General features: G+C 42.8%; 1 protein-coding gene across 4 annotated transcripts; it reads right to left on the minus strand.

The window, feature by feature from the left end:
- Window positions 1-330: 330 nt before the first annotated feature.
- Window positions 331-17616, minus strand: gne (glucosamine (UDP-N-acetyl)-2-epimerase/N-acetylmannosamine kinase). Of its 4 annotated transcripts, none has more exons than XM_056409545.1 (15): window positions 17496-17616; window positions 8617-8640; window positions 8456-8527; window positions 8110-8258; window positions 7723-7969; window positions 7317-7524; window positions 7078-7230; window positions 6773-6985; window positions 6296-6383; window positions 3787-3997; window positions 3367-3496; window positions 3028-3249; window positions 2324-2506; window positions 1900-2016; window positions 331-1705 (listed from the first exon to the last, which is right to left on the minus strand). In XM_056409545.1, the coding sequence occupies exons 3-15, from the start codon at window positions 8507-8509 to the stop codon at window positions 1470-1472; spliced, it is 2211 nt and encodes a 736-aa protein (XP_056265520.1). In that variant the 5' UTR covers window positions 8510-8527; window positions 8617-8640; window positions 17496-17616; the 3' UTR covers window positions 331-1469. The 4 variants fall into 4 exon arrangements, with proteins under 4 accessions (XP_056265520.1, XP_056265518.1, XP_056265521.1 ...); XM_056409543.1 differs by lacking the exon at window positions 17496-17616 and adding an exon at window positions 12626-12886; XM_056409546.1 differs by lacking the exon at window positions 8617-8640.
- Between the last annotated feature and the right edge of the window lie 1176 nt (window positions 17617-18792).

Consider the following 18792-nt stretch of genomic DNA (forward strand, 5'->3'; position numbering starts at 1 on the left):
ATGAGTGAGGAACCTGGCTGAATATGACTGTGCACAAATATTATTACATAATAAATATTAATTAATTGCATGAGTGAGTGGTGCAATACTGAGTTTCAAATGGCCTGGAGGGACTAGAGTAGAATATTCAGATCCTGTCTTACATGTTTTTGGATATAAAATGCATAAATCAGCAGTGTTTCACTGGATGACTGTTTCGCGCGCTAAAGTACTTGTGTTTCAGTTTAAATATCTAGGAGGCTCGTATGATTCAAGATTGCCAAAAAGTGTAATCACCGTTTAAAAAAAAGAGTTATTGCAATAGGAAACAGTAGCCAGAAACACATCAACCCCAATATCAAATTTGTTTAATTTCCTCACTCATTTACATCATACTTTTTATTTGTTTTATTGCATTTCTCTTATTTGGCCTTTATCACTAAACATAAAAGAGATTTGTGTTTTGAATGAGCTTTATAACAATTGCACTTTTTCTGTGTAGACATCAAAATAAACATCAGCATGTAATGCACAATACATTATGTAATTACATACAAAACATTTTAATCACTTTGAGATAAAAAGTATATCTTCGAAAGGCACGAAGAAAACCTCAAAATCTATTTGAATCTTCATAAGGTTTGCGGTAATGAAAGAAAAATAAGACCTGACACAGGCAAACGATTCACCCTCATGTCATCCTTACACCGGAGCAGCTAAACCAGCTGCTACCTTAACATTAGCATTTTAGTAATAACTGATTTTTCAATAAATATTTCTTACCCCAAAAGGCGTTAAGATCACCAACTACATGAAACATTATCTTTAAAAACATAATTTTTTCCCCCACAACAAAAATAATTTAATGGAGAAATGTAACATTATGACTTGACAGTAACCATTATCTAACAAATAGACCAAATAGAGAATGACACGACAAGCAAACCTGCCTTCACCGAGATTATGCAAAATGTGTATGCAAAATGAGAAAAGTAAGACAGCAAGTAATTAAGGTGAATTGAGAGGAAGCTGCAGGAGAATGTTGAAGCAATATTTTGGTCACATCTGATACAAGCTTTCTATAATGACAGACTTTTCCATCCATCAACATCACATCAAAAGTAGAGTGGGTTAGTCCTGCCCTGTATGGGTAATCTTGGTTTGAAAATGGCATTGTCATTTACTCAAAAGCTGAACAGCTTAATTGCAAAAAAAAGGGGAAAAAAGAAGACCTATTTATTTCTGGCATTGGACCCAACGCGGGACATAACCAGATTGGAACTGGACATCCAACTGCGACAGCATCACTCACAGGCTTGGGAATTGGATTCTTTTGTAGACACGACAAGCAAACCTACCTTCACCGAGGTTATGCAAAATGTGTCATCACTGTCTAGAATTCAAAATGTATCCCGGGCAGTACAAGTACTACTTTCAGTTTTCCCGTCCTTTTGTTGGTAGCAGTCGTTCGTAAATAAGGACGATATCCTTCAATATAGCCTTCTGGTTGCGTAGTCTAACACCATGCTAGCCGCTCCGAGTAAAGCAGGTTCCTCCAACTCTGATGTGACAACCTTGATGTTCTGGGTGGAGATGAGGGCTCTCTCAGAGATGATGTGCTGCACTGGAGCCTGGTAGTACGAGGCCAAGATTCCAGACAGAATCACCAGCGAGGGGTCCACCATGTGGAGGATGTTAATGATGCCCACGCCCAGCGCTGTGGAGGCTGGAGAGAGGAAGTTGAAGACAGATACCAATTAGACGTTTCTCTTATTGTAATTGAAGATTATACGTGAAACCATGTATGAACTTGGAAGAACACTGGGGGGCAAGAGGAAAATTACACTCATTTTGTTCAACAATGGAAAGCGTTGTCGATGACAAGGGAATATTTTATGTTCTTTTGATAAGAGCTCTGACCTTTGTTCAGAACAGCTTCAGCTTTATTGTTCCCCAGTCTTGCTGCGTTGATGAGGTGGGCAGCAGTGATCGGCTCCGTGAGCTTCATATCCATCCCCTCTACCATCAGCAGGTCCTCTGAGAGACACACCAACATTTAGGTCAGATGTAAGGATTTACATTTAATTAACTTGTCAAAAAACACAACTCTATCATGCTAGATTTCAACAAAGGCATACATTATAAGTCCTTAACTAAACTGGAAGAAAATTGTATATTTTCTCGTTTAAAAAAAAAGAAGACTAATCTAACCAATACTTCCAACCCACCTAAACAAACCATGTTTAGAAGACACACATTTCTGATCTATTTTCTGAATCATTTAGATGTAATCTAGTCTCGGCACATTCCATAAAGCTTCATACACACAAAAACAAACACTCACCGTCGTGCAGCCTTTTGGCCTCCTTCTGCAGGGCCATGCCGGAAGCGTACGCCTCGATGCATCCTCTGCTGCCGCACGAACACTCTGGGCCTTCTAATGAAACCATGATGTGGCCCAGCTCTGCAGCGCAGAAGTTACTGCCATGAATCAGCTCATTCTGATGGATAATCCCTCCTCCGATACCTACACGAAGAGTCAAGAGATTTACACCCTCAGATCAGTCGGTGCTGATTTGAGTAATTAAAGTAAGTCAGTCCAATGAACTAAGAATTTCTTTCAAATACTAATGATGATCACAATTTGCTTTGTGAGACAGGGCTCACAGTTTGATAAACTCACAACAGGTTTTGGATTAAATACAAATAAAATATACTCTGACAGTAGCAAATTCTTTATGAATTACTATGTGGCACTAAACTGTAGAATAATTAAAAAAAATCCGTGATAGGCAGATCAGATCTAGTGTATGTTGGACTAACATTCACCAAACACCATTGATGGCCACAAGTAGCAATTTCAAAAGCAAACGTGATGAACGCTGCTGTTCAGGTTGAACAAAGCAGATTTGATTGACATTGCAACTGTCTGAAACTTGCCTTATCTCAATGCAATACTCTTTTGCCTGGAAACTTTGCAACCAGTTGCACTTCTACTTTTTTTCGGAGTCAACAGTGAGTGATATGGATGCCGTCCTCCGGACTCACCTGTCCCTGTGATGAGAGTGACAAAGTTCTCCAACCCCTTTCCGTGACCAAACTTCTTCTCGGCCAACGCAGCACAGTTGCCGTCGTTGTCCACCCAGACGGGCAGGTGCAGTGCGTCGGAGATGGGCGTCCTCAGGTCCACGGAGGACCACTCCTGGATCAGCTTTGTGGAGTGCAGGACCACTCCTTCTTGGGGGTTCACACGCCCCCCAGTGGAAATTCCTAAGATGTACATGAGAGATTTTAGAGGAGCAATGAGATGCTAGTTGAGTAATAGATCACGAGTTCATCAGCATCACGGACTATTTTCATTCATTATTGTGAGTTTATTTCACTTACCAACACCGAGGATTCTACAGTTGAGGCAGACAGATTCCTGCATGGCAACTGCACACATCTTCACTATGAGTTGCATCCGGTCCTCACAGTTCTTTGGATTGGGCAGACTATACTTCTTAACTATCTTACCCTGGACAGAGAAGGAGGTAGTGAAGGGGGGTGGAGTCAAAGAGGTGATAGGGAAAGAAAAGGGAATAATAGCAGGAGAGCATGAAGCCGGTTTTATAGCAGATGGAAACACTGAGGTCAGATTCTTAGTGCCTATGAATCATGCTTAGTCAAATCATTGACTTTTAAAAGTTTGAATTTGAATCATGGCTTTATTGATAAACATTTGAAAGGAAACACTTTCATAATGCCAAAAGGAGAAACAAAATGTACATGACAATGGAGAAACAGCAACGGTGAAAGGAAGCATACCCTCATGCAGATAATCGCCACCCTGAGGTTGGTCCCTCCCAGGTCTATTGCCAGAGCGCTCTGTGTCTCCAGGATGTGATCGATGTCCTGGGAGTTGCAGTCTTTTACCGGGGGGAAACAGAAAGTCTTCTGAAGTGGCTCATCCAGGTCAATGGTCCGTAAAAACTTGAGAATACGAGGAACAGCGTTGCCGTCGCCATAAATCTTAGAGCTGATGGGAAACAGAAGTGCATCAGAGCGAGGTAATGTCTACTTTTTAAAACGTGAAAATCGTGGAAAGACAAAGCCACGTTTCAGAATGTAAATATAGTTACATTTCTTATAAGGAATAAAGCGCATCAATCATGTTCTTTGAAAGAGGAAATAAAAATACAGATCGTAGAAATGTGGATGATGTTAAACTCTAATTTAACGATTCACTGTTTTTTGTAATCCTTAATAATATTCACGGAAAAAAACGTGTGTGGGGGGGGGGGGGGGGCCCTACAACTATAATCTAGAGCAGGGGTCAGGAACCTTTTTGACGGAGAGCCATGAAAGCCAAATATTTCTAAATATATTTCATTGAGAGCCATATAGTATTTTTAACGTATAATAAATTAAATATGACTTGCTTTTAATGCGACTTCTGGTGCTGCATGATGCTACGGGGGGGGGGGGGGGGGGTGGGTGCAGGTGACTTTTGCTCCGGCCCGATGCGCGCACACACCGGCATCGGAGCTCTGCAGCGCGCGAGACGGTGAGCCGAGAAGTGTTAACGCGACACGTAGAGACAGAATGACATGCTGCTGGTTAGAGACGATCAATAACAGACGGTTTAGTTTAATAGAAGAACAAAGACGTGAAGAAAAGGACCTTAAATTACTGTTTTGTTTTTTTTTACTCAAAATTGTCTGGGAGCCATATGCCGTCACCGGAAGAGCCATAAGTTCCCGACCCCTGGTCTAGAGCTATGGCCTCGACAATCCAGTCGGACAGTCTCTGCAGGACAATGGCTTGCCTTTGTGAGGAGCGGCCCAGGACACAAACAACTGATCGGCAATTCTGAAACCTGCCGATTGACTCTCATAAACCAAAGAACCAAAGAACCAGGGGCTTGGAAATGGGAAGCTTATGGCGAGCACCTTTCATGAAACTAAAAACTAAAAGATTCCACGAGAAAATCCCTCATCCGCAGGGGCCACAAATGTACCAGATATCACAGACGCCATTAGGCCGAGCAGGCGAAGGGGCATAGTCTGAACGACTAAGCCGGAAGAGGGAGAGACACTGCGTGAGGGACGCTACTCTTGCCTCCGACATCTCTGATTGCCTGCTCCTGTGACTGGGAGCATATCAGATAGTCATCTATGCACAAGAATACCCCGATGCCGCTGTTCCGTAATGGAAATAGAGCGAAGGGATGAGCTCCACTTTTTCGGTATGAGGAAGAAACAGGATTAAAAGCGTTGTTGTGCTTCCTCACTTGGGAGAGCTCTGATCGCCTGTTTGTTTAGCAGGGATGCTATTTCATCCTCCAGGACTCGGGCTGAATCCCCCATAGCTACTGAAAATAACACATTGATGAATCTGGGTGTTTTCATAAAGGATTGGAGTCTGTACCCCTGAGAAAGTGGACAAAACAGATAGTGAGTGAGAACACCCTGCGGGACGTCACCTCCCTTACTTGGAGGGAGTGGCCTCCTCTCGGTCGTGCATTTTTTCGAGAGCTGGGCTGAACAGACCTTTCTTCACAGGAAGAAAGCGAGAAAGATTTGCGAGGGGCAGTCGACTGTGGCAACATGAAGGGCCGGTGCCCTAGCAGAGTTCGGCCTGCGTTCACACCAAAAGCGAAACAATTTTTTCGCGCGACCGAATTCCATGTAAAGTCAACGTACAGACGCGTGTGGCTGCGATTCACGCGATAATTTCCCGAGCGGCGCGTTTGGGGCGACGCGATGTGGCCGACGCGTTTACAGCGGCGAGTTTTCAGCGGCGCAATTTTCGCCCGGAGTTGAAATATTTCAACTTTGAGGCGGTCATCTCGCAACTCGGGCCAATCGGCTCTTGAGTTCCGCTCTCGTAGCGCTGGAAGCGGAAGTCTTTCAGACGTAACAGTAACTTCATCGGTGAAAGTGACCGAGCTGAGTGAGCCTACGGGTGATGTCATGAACCCAAACACGAGGGCGTTAGTGTGTGGGACGTCCACAACAAGTATAAAGCAGAACTAGTGGTTAGTTATTCTGGTGGATGAAGGAGATGATAACGGTCTCTACGGAGACGAGACACAGAGATAAGCCCCGCCCCTCGCGGAGCGTCTCGACGCTCATGGTGAGAACACAGCAAATGGTCGAGCGAGTAAACTCACGCGTTTTGGGCGACGCGAAAAATAGTTTAGCTTTTGGTGTGAACGCACCTTTATTGGAGCTTCCATAGTGAAACACTGAGCGAAGTTAGAAAAAGAACCATTGCTGTTAGAATCAGGACGAAAAAAAGCATTCATGGATCTCCAGGACAAAGACCCTCATACCAAGGGTATCTCTTTCCAAACTGCAGCTCCAGAGCGTGGTAGATCTTATTCTGAGTGTCAGCATCTCTGACATGGAGAACATTTTCACCTGGCGGAGAGAAAAAACATCATCAACACGGCCGCGAAGCCCCGAGACAGATTCGTTTAACAGAATGATGCTGGGTTTGGAATCGCTAATAATACCTTAGCAGCATGTTTGTTTTCCAGCTGCCACAATCCTCTAATATTCAGAACAACAATAACTTGTGTCAGATGACAAACGGTCTGTATGAACACATTTTGTAAAGCTTAAAAAAAAAAAGCTCAGTAAGCAAACATAGAATACGCTCTGGCAGAGCAGCCCCATCCTTCAGCAAGGGAGATGCCTCATTAGGGATTTACTTCATCTTTTGAGCTTCGTCTTTCAGACCGCAAATCAGGACTATAGTTATAGCAGAGTCAGCAAGTAACGATAATCTTATTTGATGTCATACATACCCGTTTCTCTGCCAGTTTGTCTTGATCCCAGGTTAATGACGGGCGTGCCAAAGGCCCCCGCCTCTCGTACGCCACAGCTGCTGTTTCCGATCATGCAGCCGGCGTGGCTCACCAGCTGGATGAACTGCTCAAAGGGAATGTGCTTCACCGCCCGGAAGTTGGGGTGCTGCTCGATGCCCTTCTTTCGCAGGACACGCACCATCTCTTTACTTCCTGTTTGCGTAGGAATGGGGTTTGGTCACGTGAGATAGGAGCCAGGAAAAACAAGGAGGAACTAAAAAAAGGGACCAGGAAGTGAAACGAACCGGCGTCAATGTTAGGGAAGAGGATGAGGGTCTTTTTGTTGAAGGAGACCAGGGCGTCCAGCATCAGCCCATAGATCTTAACGGAGTGCTGGATGTCAGTGGTAACTGGGTGCTGCAAAGCCACAATGTAGTCACACTCCTTCACCTGGTCACCTGCAACGTGAATTGAACCCCACACATGACGTACAAACTCTAAAGTCTCACACTTATTTCTGCCCAGTGACTTTATCCCCACTCACCCAGCCAGCTCTTGATGATATCCATGTAGTCGTCTCTATGATTTGATGACAGCAGCTTATCGTAGGAAGGGCAGCCAGCAAGCAGGATGCGAGAGTGGTCCTCGCACATGGCGATGAGGTGCTGCTCTGCCCTGCGCGTGCAGCAGGCGTGGTAATGGGCCAGTTTACTAATGGAGTGGCGGATTGAGTCATCGATCGTACCACTCACCTGGGGAAAACGGGAGAGAAGAGCTGTTGTTGGTTATTCTGGAACAATTACTTTAAAAACTTGAATTTACTTTTCTTAAATTACCGCTTCGTACTGTACGCCCGTGTGTAGTGTTGCATAACATTAGATGTTTGACTCGATTAATTAATTAATTGATTAGTCAAACTTCTCTCATATTTTCAAGCCCTGCCTCCTCACCTCTCCTCCCTCCAGGTGGAGTATTCTAATGTTCATCAGCGCTGCAGCAGTTGCTAGGGCCAGCGCGTCAAAACGGTCGCCATGGATGACCAGGATGTCGGGGCGCAGCCTCTGGAGGACATCAGGGAGCTTTACAAGTGCCAGCCCGACGCTCTCCACCATCGCTGCCTCGTCCTCTCCTCTCACTATGGTGTGGAGCTTGGAGCTGATGTCAAAGTCATCCTGCTCGATCATACGGAAAGTGTTCCTGCGGAGCGGGGAAGTACTTTAATGAAACACCTGTGGCAATTATGGACTGTTGTGTTGGCATTGCAAGTTATACATTACTTTGCGGTTTTGGGACTCCTGCAACAATGTATTTTGTGTATTTAAAGGATGCCGTCATACCCATAGTCATCAATGAGATGCGAGCCAAGCACCACGACTTCCAGGTCAAACTCATCAGGGTTGGTTTTGATCCCAAACATGATGGGGGCCAGTTTGGAGTAGTCCGCTCTGTTGCATGTTGCCACACACACCCTCAATTTCCTCTTACACTACACCAAACGGAGGTGTAACCACCCAGCACACAAAAACACACAAAAAGAGACCATTGGTTGATTTTAATTTACTATGCTCAATACGTAGAAACAACCCTCTCTCCAAGAGTTGTGTTTAATGATTCAAATACAAATGACTAATGAATCGATGTTCGAAATATGTTTCACATTGCACCAAAGACACAAAGCCATACCTGATAATCGTCTTCCGACTTGGTCTTCTCCATTTTTACTTTGTCCCTTTGCATTCTTAGAAAGTACAACTCCTAGTCAACAAAGACAAAAAGAAGGTGAGATCCATTAATGTGTTTGGAAAGCAGGATTTTAGCCAAACTCCTCCACAGGTTCTACTCACCTGGGCCTTCCAAACATGCAGATTCTGCAGCAGTGAAAGCACAACAAAAGTACAATTGTTTTTTTTATTGTACAAAAGCACACACAAAAAACCCACATGCTAACATTTCTTCCAGAGGTGAGGAACATGCTGTAGGTCAGTGCTTTGCATGCCAAAGTGACTGTGACACACTCACAAAAGGGGTCAGGACTATGTCCACAAGGAATTATGGCAGAGCGAATCGCATTTCAATCCCCTGCTGTACCTGGATACGTTTACAACCCGTTTGTATTCATCCATATCATTATTCTACCCCTCCAGTATCCTTCCGAGATCTATTAGCGGGTTAAATTCCACTGAAGGGTCAGACCCTACTCAACGACTTACTGGGACATTGGTAAAGCAATTAAAGTGTAATCGCTGAGTAGTCCTACTAGAGTCTTTGGCATGATTATTATTTTAGTTGACAACGGTGCAAATTTTTCGCTTGGCTCTATTTACGTCATTCGCGGCCCGGCGAACATTTGCGTCATTAACAACCATTCGCGTCTGTGCATTGGCTTTGGGTGGGATCTACTTGCACGTAAAATGTTGTGCAAGTAGATCCCATTTTGGTGTGAAAGCAGCATTAGAGGAGAAAAGGCTCAACACATTAAGTCCGGTGTGAGCATTGCACAGTTTCAGGAAAACAGATCAGCGGTTTGTCCGAGCTTGTTCCGCAGTATAGTACTCCATCATTATAAATCCTTAAGATCAGTATTGGAACCCGAAAAGAAAAGAATTACTTTAACCTTTTCTTGACATTAGGAGTTTTGCATTTCTACCTGTTATCTGAACCTTATTAGTAGCGAAGATGTAATGGAATATATGATTCTGTTCTGTATCACTCAGCTGTTAGCATATCAAGAACGGTAATGGAAACAATAGAAAATAACAAATGGAAACATGAAGAGCAGAGGGAGCTCTTTTGTGATCATTGGCTCGCGGCGGTTGGCTAAACAAACAGGGTGTACCTGTGTCACGGCTAAATGTACATCTACAATACAGGTTTCCCAGCATATACTTAAATGAAGCCTCAGAGTACCTCAGATAACACCTGCGAAAAATTGGCATGTCAAAGAAACATATCAAAGTTTTCTCCAAGGAAACTGGAGTGCAGTGTGCGCTCGCCTGCTTATGTGGCGAGTTTGGTCACACATCCATGATGTTGCCATCTGCTGCTTGAATTATTGATCGCAGCAATCAAATCAGAGTTGATTGAGTCAAATCCTAACATGTCTCATGATAAGACTGCATAACAGCCTTTAGTTTCCTGTGCGATAGAGTCGACTTAACTTTTTACCTGAAATATTCTATTTTATTAAAGTTGAAATCAAACCTTTTGACGTTAACGCCCTGTGTACTACCCCTGGTACAGTATGTGAAAAAATTCAGTAAAATCTGTGCACACAGAGGATAAATGCAATACATGACAGCACTCCTCATATTCCCGTCAGAATGCCAATTAATTCATCTTATTTGTGCATATCGTTGCACCCTCTCCTTCCTCTCCTACAAGTTTTGTACAAAGAGTTCCAGGAATGTTCCAATTCGGTTTGCTAAACAAGATACAAAGCAAACATCCCATCCCATGTTTGCGCGCTGCGGCACATTAAAACATTAAATAGCCGAGAGTTTTTTTCAGCGTGAGAAATACGATGTGTGGCGGGAGTGCGTGACTTAAGACCGAAATGCGTGAGTGTCACGCTCAATGCGTGACACTTGAGAGCCCTGAATTCGGCCTCCTCGGCGCACTGGTTAGCAGCCTCTTGTCTTCTCAATGGACTGGGAGTGGAGCTGCACTTTCATTGCACAGGTCGCGGCACATTTTATGTTTCAGACTGGCGTTGTTTGATCAGCGTGTCGTGTTTTAATTGTGTAATCAGTCTTATCAGCACATTTCGTGTTCCCCGCATGTTGTGGGAATCGACAGCAGAATGTACAGTTCATTGAGTTGCTCTCCCTGAAATACCTCAGCCAGGTGAACTCGCGCAGCCACTCATCGCGAAAGCTGAATTTCCTGCCTTTTTTCGCCACGACTGTTTCCTCACAATCTGAGTCGGACTCATTCTCGGGATTTGTCTTCTCTATATCATTAGGTTTAGGAAGAAAGTACGAACTGATAGTCCGCTTCGCCATTGTCCATTCATTGTTTACAGGAGACACCGCTATGTAAAATCTTTGGAGAACCCCCAAGTCCCGCCTCTTTTCACACATTAGCCTATAACCGTGGTCATCCCCCCCCCCCCCACACACACACACACAGGCCAGCCTTCTTCTTCTTCTGTTTTCGTCTCCTTTCTTCTTCTTCTGGAGTTAATGTCGGTTAGCAAACCAGTCATTCAGGCACTACCGCTAACTATAGTGGGCTGAAGTTTAGAACAAGTTTGTCAGCAACAAAAATATTTAATAACAAAAAAATAAAAAATCTGCTAATTTACTGGTCGCGCATGCGCCAGTTGATGAAAAATGTACTCGCACTGTGTCTAATTTTAGGCGCAAAATGCGACCATTTGGTCGCAGTCAGGAGCCCTGCTCAGGTTGTAGAGTGCACTGACGGTCATTTTGCAGGCCTGTGATGCTAATTCTCGAGTCAGCGGGAGCTCATTGAACATCAGAGGTGTGTTTGTGAGATAGAAGTATTTGTTGTAAGAATATAAATTCATTCGCTGAACACTGTTGTTTTCTCTTTATTTTTCACAAGTAACTGATTGTATATGGTAATGTAGGTAATATCTCAAAAGAATAAACGGTGTCGTCATCTCACTACTAGGGGGGGTTTCTACGCATTGTATGCAACCTTCTTTGTCAAGTTCCGTAGAAGAAGAACGGAAAGGATGAGTGGAACAGCGAAAAGGCACCCTCATTAAAACATTGTTTAACAACTACATTTAAGGAGGGATTGATAAGGAGAAAGTTGAAGTGCTCCTCTGAGACATGAACTTGATGACACATGGCGCGGATGTCAGCCGTTACTGTACCTCTTGACGAGGACTCCGATAAGAGTGTTGGTAAGATCAGGGTGGTGCACAATCATCACAGCAGTGATTCAACGCTGTCAGACTTTTCAAACTTCACGAAACACGGACGTGAATACCGACTTTTAAAACTCCACTCGTCTAACATATTTTACCCTCGGGGTCAATTTGACCCCAGCAATTAAAACCTCCAGAAAATGATTAGAATTAATATTGTTTCCCAAGTTTAAGTGTGAGGTACTTTATGTTTGTTTGTTGACTACCTAAATAGCCCTTTAAATATATAAAAAAGTTGATATTTCTTATATGTTTGACACTGTGAAAAACAGCCTGGGTTCAAAGTGACCCGAAAGAACACCGACGTTAAACATTGAATGGGGTCAAATTGACCCTAAAGGTAACAGGAGGGTTAAGCGTTTTTCTATCCAGCAGCCAAACCACACAACCAGTTTCTCGTAAGAAAGTTGAGCACTTTGTTGATCTCGGCCAAACCAGTTTTCCTGTCTTTGATCCAAAGGAATGATGAATAAAACAATCACTGTCCATCCGAAAGTCAACATGATCCAACGCTGAGGGATCGAGTCCAAGGGCAAGGTTCTTTACTTTATGCCTCTTTTTAAGTTACAATGCAGTCTAAAATCAACGAGTACCCCTCGTTTAAATAACGTGTGTGAATGCCAACTTAAAAACATATTTGAGTCTTTGTGTGACAGTCAAAGCAACATGAACACATACCTCATGGTTCTTTAACCCTCATGTGGCTAATATGAAGTAACCTCTTTGACTAAATAATGTGATTTGCCCTGAGGCTTCAACTCGAGCGTCACATGACAGCATCAGCAGCCGGTGTTACGGTATGGGGGTAGGGACACATGCAGAGCAGAGACGGCACGGCGCTAGAGGCAGACAGAGATGCGATGCACACAGAATAGTAGAGGGGCGACGACAGACTGTGAGACCGGAAGGAAGGATGGGAAGGTAGAGACAGAACGTATGCTAGAGCGATGACTTACATGTGGGTGTATCCATAAAGAACCTGGCCGCTTTTCCATCCCTCACACTCGTTTTTTCTAATTCATCTATCCTTTTATTCCTTCCTTTAGCCCGGCCACGATCGACAATGAAGGAAAAAGGCATGCGCGAGACAGAAAGCAGCAGAGGAAGGGAGAAAGGAGGCGAGAGAGAGGTTTGGTGACATAGAGCTGGGGGAGGGGCTGGGTTGGGTTTATTTGGAGTAGAGCTTGTGATTGGAGGAGTGGACGGAAGGAGGAACATTTAGCATCATGCATCATGCATCTCTTCCCTATTCTAACACAATCACATATTCACTGACGAAACCAAATGTATGACTTAAAAGGTTATCCATGCCCTAATATCTCCATGCCAATGCTGAAACGATGCCACAGTGAAAAACTCAAAATATCAGGAAAGGAAAAGGAATAAAAGAACATGGAACGTACAAATATTGTAGTGACCATAGACTACATCTGCCACAACGAATGTGGATTTTGTGACCCGCAAAAGAACGACATCCGACCGCGAGAAAGCAGTCTTTCCACATCGCCGTTTAACTAAAGTGATTGAGTTGAAAAAAGATCGATCAATAATCCCCAAATGTCCAAGAAGAGAGACATTGATGCAGAGGGAAGGCCATTTAAAGAAGATGGGAAAGCAAAAAATGTGTTTGCGCTTCAAGGAGACAAACCGGTAAGTCTTCTGTGTGATGAGACCGTGTCGGGGGTGAAATAATACAAGTCATGTTGGCATTTTGAAACAAAACACGAGATTCCAACCAGTGCACGCTAAAGGTATGTGAGCAGGTGTGCCCCAGACTACATAAATGTATGTGAGGAGATGTGCCTAAGGCTACATAAAGGAATGTGAGCAGGTGTGCCCCAAACTACATCTGTCACACATCCTCTGAGCAGCTCATAATTATTTAATCATAGTGCCAGAGTTATGTCCTTCTCAACTGTTAAAAAAAAAACTTTGAACACAGTTAACTTAATTAACATGTGACATGTATACAGTGTTACAACCGGCCTTTTGAGGGAAACCATAATATTTGGTGGATTATGCATCGACCTAAAGGAGAGTATTGTACAGATTCAGAAAAAATAAAGAGTCTAATTTCATCTGTACAATTGGTTCATAGTTAGGGATGGGTATCGGTGATTTGCTCCGTTTTTGTTTGACTACATTTTATGAGTAACAGTTAGGGGGGTGCTAGTGACTTTTCATGCGCGAAGACCGGCATCTGAACTCTGCGGCAACCGCGATCGACATATTGAGCACCCCTGCATTAAAACATTGGTGCAAGTGACTTTTTTTCGTCCCGATGTGCGCACACACGCCGGCATCCGGCGAGACGGGGATCGGAGTCGTGTTAACGTGACACGTAGACAGAATGACATGCTGCTGGAGAGACGACCAACAACAGACGGATTGGAAGCTCATTCTGCGCATGCGTTAAATGCGTTAAAAAAAATAACGAAGTTAAACCTGTAATTTAATTAACTGAGTTAACGCGTTATTTTTCACAGCACTAATATATATTATAAATGATACAAACATTACACAGTGTTCACGTTACAAAGTAATCTGGCAGGTACTATGGCCATTTTAGGCTCTCGTTTTATAATTGTGTAGGTTGCATCTCTGATTGGTCACAATAGCAGCTGGGTGCCTCGGTTATTAGTGATTCTTTGCTTATCTTCTGTGCTTGTATTAAAAGCCGGCATCATTCATAAATGGTGTTTCCATGTTGAGTTTCGATGAGCTGCATATTGGTGTGAATGTGTAATGCATAAGCCGGACGACTACAGTTTGTCTTGAGGTATAGTAAATAACATGCAGTATTTATAGTTTTGTTTTATCCTAATTATTTTGCTTGTTTATATCCCTATACGATATGTGATGCTCATGCCAATGCTGATAAAAGACTTTGGACCATACTTTTATGGCTGTGCAGCCTCCTTTAGTTTCGTTAAACATCCTGGTTACACCAGCAAACACAGATCAGCCCAGAACGAGTCACTATTATTACTAACAGACTGCAGCATCTGCGTGCCTTCACCTTACTGGTCAGTCCAAGGCCTATTGATCAGGCACAGCTGTGGTCAGAGCCATAAACACCCTGCAACCTTCTAAAGTCTGCCAGAGTTCACTGGCTCACTATGACGAGCGCTCTGTTTCTTTCAGAGGAGCAGGGACGTACAGGTTGGCCAACGAGATCAATACAACTCTCTGGCATTTCATAGAATAAATACTTCATTAAGATAACAGTGAGCAAGCAGCTTAATCCTCCTATTACCTTTGGGGTCAATTTGACCCCCATTCGATGTTTAACGTCTCTAAAAAAATGATTGACATCATTTTGTTTGCTTCATATTTCATGACTTTTCCTAATTTATTGGGGACAACTGGGAAAACATCAAATTCACATGATACGTTTTCAATGTCCTGTACACAACTTGTACCCATCTGTGTTTTTTAGGGTCAATTTGACCCCAGGCTGTTTTCCACTGTGTAAAACATATAAGAAATATCAATTTTTATTTATTTAAAGGGCTATTTAGGTAGTCAACAAACAAACATAAAGTACCCGACTCTTAAACTTGGGAAACAATATTCATTCTAATAATTTTCTGTAGGTTTTAATTGCTGGGGTCAAATTGACCGCAAGGGTAAAAGATGCTAGTAAATTTGAAGGTAACATGAGGGTTAATCAAATATAAAAAATAGTCATAAGATGCTGCCCTCAGCTAATGCGGGGTACTGGAGGTGCATTGCTCAAGTGGGTATTTGTCAAACATAGTATACTGGAGCAAAGGCATAATGACAGTCAGATAGAGTCAAGAGAATATTAGCAGACATACTGTATTCCTGAACTTGACACGAGAAAATGACAATTATATGCAGATGATACTTTTTTGCCCATAGTCCTCCTAATATCACAAACTGCAATAAACAGTGAGGCACATCTTCTGAATTCAGTTTATACATGTCCAAAAAGTGCTCCTGAAGCCAGAATAAGATTGGCCAACCCAATTTATCTGAAAAAAATGCAGGAAGAATATTGAATTAAGGATTGTGAATATTCAAGTGGAATAGGCTGTCCTACTATTAAATTCAAAATATTGGCATATTCTGACTAACAGTGGAATATTAATGCGTATAAAAGTAGTCAATGTTGGAACCAACGCAACAAGCCCGAAGTAGATGAACCTCGACTGTGTAAACTGACCACAGGATTGACACAGTTGTGACATCCTGGTACAGAGGACTTAGATAATAATACCTAAAGCCAGACCAAACCCTGATCTCATACAGGCTCATTGTAAATGTACTCTGACGAAACAACGAGCAAACAAAACAAAGGGCATGAGCTGTGCCCTCAACCTGCTTCTCCCGGGATTACCAAAAAAAAATCACTGTCCTATGTCCCTAAATGTCTCATAAGAAACAGCTATTCAATGTACATATACACACATACATATATGTGTTTAAAGACATATACAAACAACATACAAATAATCTTCTGATAATGTTTCAATTGAGACTATAAATGATAAATGGGAGATTAGAGCAAGACACTAAACCCTGAATTGCTCCCTGTAGCTGTGTCTACGGTGGCTTTGGATAAAAGAGTCAGCTAAATGAAATGTCATGATGAATTGCAAACGCAAACAAATGTGTTTCCTATCTCTGTTAATGAGATACTGCCATCTTGTCCTTCAAAAAGGAAATGCAACTTGTTGGTAATTCCTGCCCTGCAGATGTGGTTGCATGAGGAACCCACTGGCAAACTTTTGCTGAAAATGTTACACTCAATTTAACCTAACGGTATGTTGATAGTGCAAAAACCTCCTATTGTGTAGACCAATTTGTAGCTTACTCAAACAGTGGACAGAGATAAGAGCTGATCATAAGAATGCGAGGACGAACTGTTTTCATCTCCTCCAATACCATATTATTATTATTATATTATAAGGTGATGTTTCAGCACCCCGTAACAAGCACTGGAAGTTGATGTTTTCCTTTTTAGTGAGGTTCGTTGGGTCCAGACTAATATGTATAATTGAGCGAGCACTACATGGAGTTATTAAGAGAAGACCCTCTGTGACTGGGGGAAGAGGACATCGTCCACGCACGCGCAATCGCGAATACCGGTAGCTAGCTCCTGAGCAGTGTGCCACATTAAATAAGCGACCTGCTGTGCCCCGGTGCCATTTCTCTCCCAACATTGTACGTAACGTTGTGCTCAGCAGCATTGTGTTGCACCTGTAAACCTGGAGGCCAAGGACACAGAATAAATATATCCCAGAAAGTACAACCGATGTCTCATCCTCCTCACTGCAGTGAAAGGTTGTAGTTAGCTAACTAATCATCCCATATCAGTAATACGTCACTTTTTAATCAATCATTGTTTTACTAGTCGCTACTGAGTTTCCAGGCGAGTGTCTCTCTCGCGTTTAATGAAGAATACGTGTTTAGCAAACGACATAATTCGCCTTTCTGGTCTCTTCCTCGTCACCCCCGGGTCGAAATCCCACAATGCCTTGCGAGGCAATCCGAAACTATTTAGTGGTGTCTCATAGAAATTAAATAGGTCCCGTCAGGAATGTGTTTTCCGTTAGCTTCAACATATGCTAGGCCAATTGGAATGAAACAAATGCTGAGACCATCATATCAACTTCAAGGCAGCGTTGTTGCTGCACGTTGCTCAAGTCATCCTCGCATAAGTTCGTGACTGGACGTTTGGCGGCGGCGTCCCGGTGAACTAACGTAAGGTGGGGAGCCCCACATCACAGTTAGTTAGCTGAAGTTACCGCTCACTCTTCATCAGCACTGACAGAACAACCGAAGAGACCATTAAGTTACCTTGAATTCTCCGGACACGCAGCCTTCATCTCATGCTGAAACAATCCATTGTTACGTTCACGCCTTTCTCTTCTGCTTTGGGTTTGCAGCGGTTACGAGCAAACGTTGTGGTGCATCTGGGCACTCGCACGGGTACCAGACCGGATGTGCCTTCATAACCAGACCTTCATAATAAAATATTAAAACAATTGTAAATGGGGGAACAAACATCCTTCCAATGATTCTTATACGTGTGTATATATGTATATATATGTGTGTGTGTTTATGTAAATATATATATATGTATATACACATACACATAAATAGATATGCATATACACATATATATATATGTATGTACGTATATACATATATATATACATATACACATTTAGGATATACATATAACACATGCATATACATGCATATACACATATATTCATATGCATATACATACACAAATATAAATACATATATATATTTATATATATATATATCTACATATATATGCATGTCATCTCAGTAGTGTCTAAAATATTCATACGCATATATATACACAAATATAAATACATATATATAATTATATATATATATATATATATATATATAACTACATATATATGCATGTCATCTCAGTAGTGTCTAAAGGTGCTAACAATGCGAGTTTGATATATTGTGTGTAAAAACTGTCCTGCCACCAGTGCACCATTCGTTTGACCGTGATCACATGCAGTTAAAACACCCTTTCTTCTTTTGGGGCATGAACCCAGTCGGCACAGTAAAACAATCACACGTAAAATCTGTGATTTAGAACAGCACAGTGCCGATCAGTAACCGTACAGCAGTGGTGGAAGTGGCAGCATTGTGTCCCAGCTGCAGCCTCCATGGCGGCTGCTGCTATTTCATAACGGTGGTGCATTGCAGGGCTATTTACCCCACAACCACTGTTGCGGTTGCATAAGAACTGAGGCATCGTGGTATATTTGAGGAGCCCTGAGAGGGAAATGGGTGGAGAAGGCTTGGGTGGGATTGCCTGAAGAAAAAATAAAATTTGAGTAAGAATGATACAAGTTTGGAGAAACATTGAGAGCTGAGGAGCAAAGAGAAGCAACAAAAGATGTAAAGAAAGAAAGAAAGGGACAGGGAAGAGCAGAGCAGCAGATCATTGACAGATTGGCTGTTGGGTGTGTGGATGTTGAACAGATATGGGGTAAGGGGGGCGAAAGGGGGGACGAGTCACAGTGAAGGAGTGTGTGTGTGTGTGTGTGTGTGTGTGTGTGTGTGTGACGCAGTAGGACGTGCACAGAGACTCAGATGC

The sequence above is a fragment of the Pseudoliparis swirei genome, chromosome 24 (assembly GCF_029220125.1).
Source record: "Pseudoliparis swirei isolate HS2019 ecotype Mariana Trench chromosome 24, NWPU_hadal_v1, whole genome shotgun sequence".
NCBI classification, from domain to species: Eukaryota; Metazoa; Chordata; class Actinopteri; order Perciformes; family Liparidae; genus Pseudoliparis; species Pseudoliparis swirei.

Coding starts and splice junctions, on each gene's coding strand:
- gne (XM_056409543.1), bottom strand. CDS start 12,664: ATGGAAAAGCGGCCAGGTTCTTTATGGATACACCCACAT. Junction 8,528..8,616: donor TGCATGTTTGGAAGGCCCAG/GTGAGTAGAACC, acceptor TTTGTTGACTAG/GAGTTGTACTTTCTAAGAAT. Junction 7,525..7,722: donor TCCACCTGGAGGGAGGAGAG/GTGAGGAGGCAG, acceptor CGTTTTCCCCAG/GTGAGTGGTACGATCGATGA.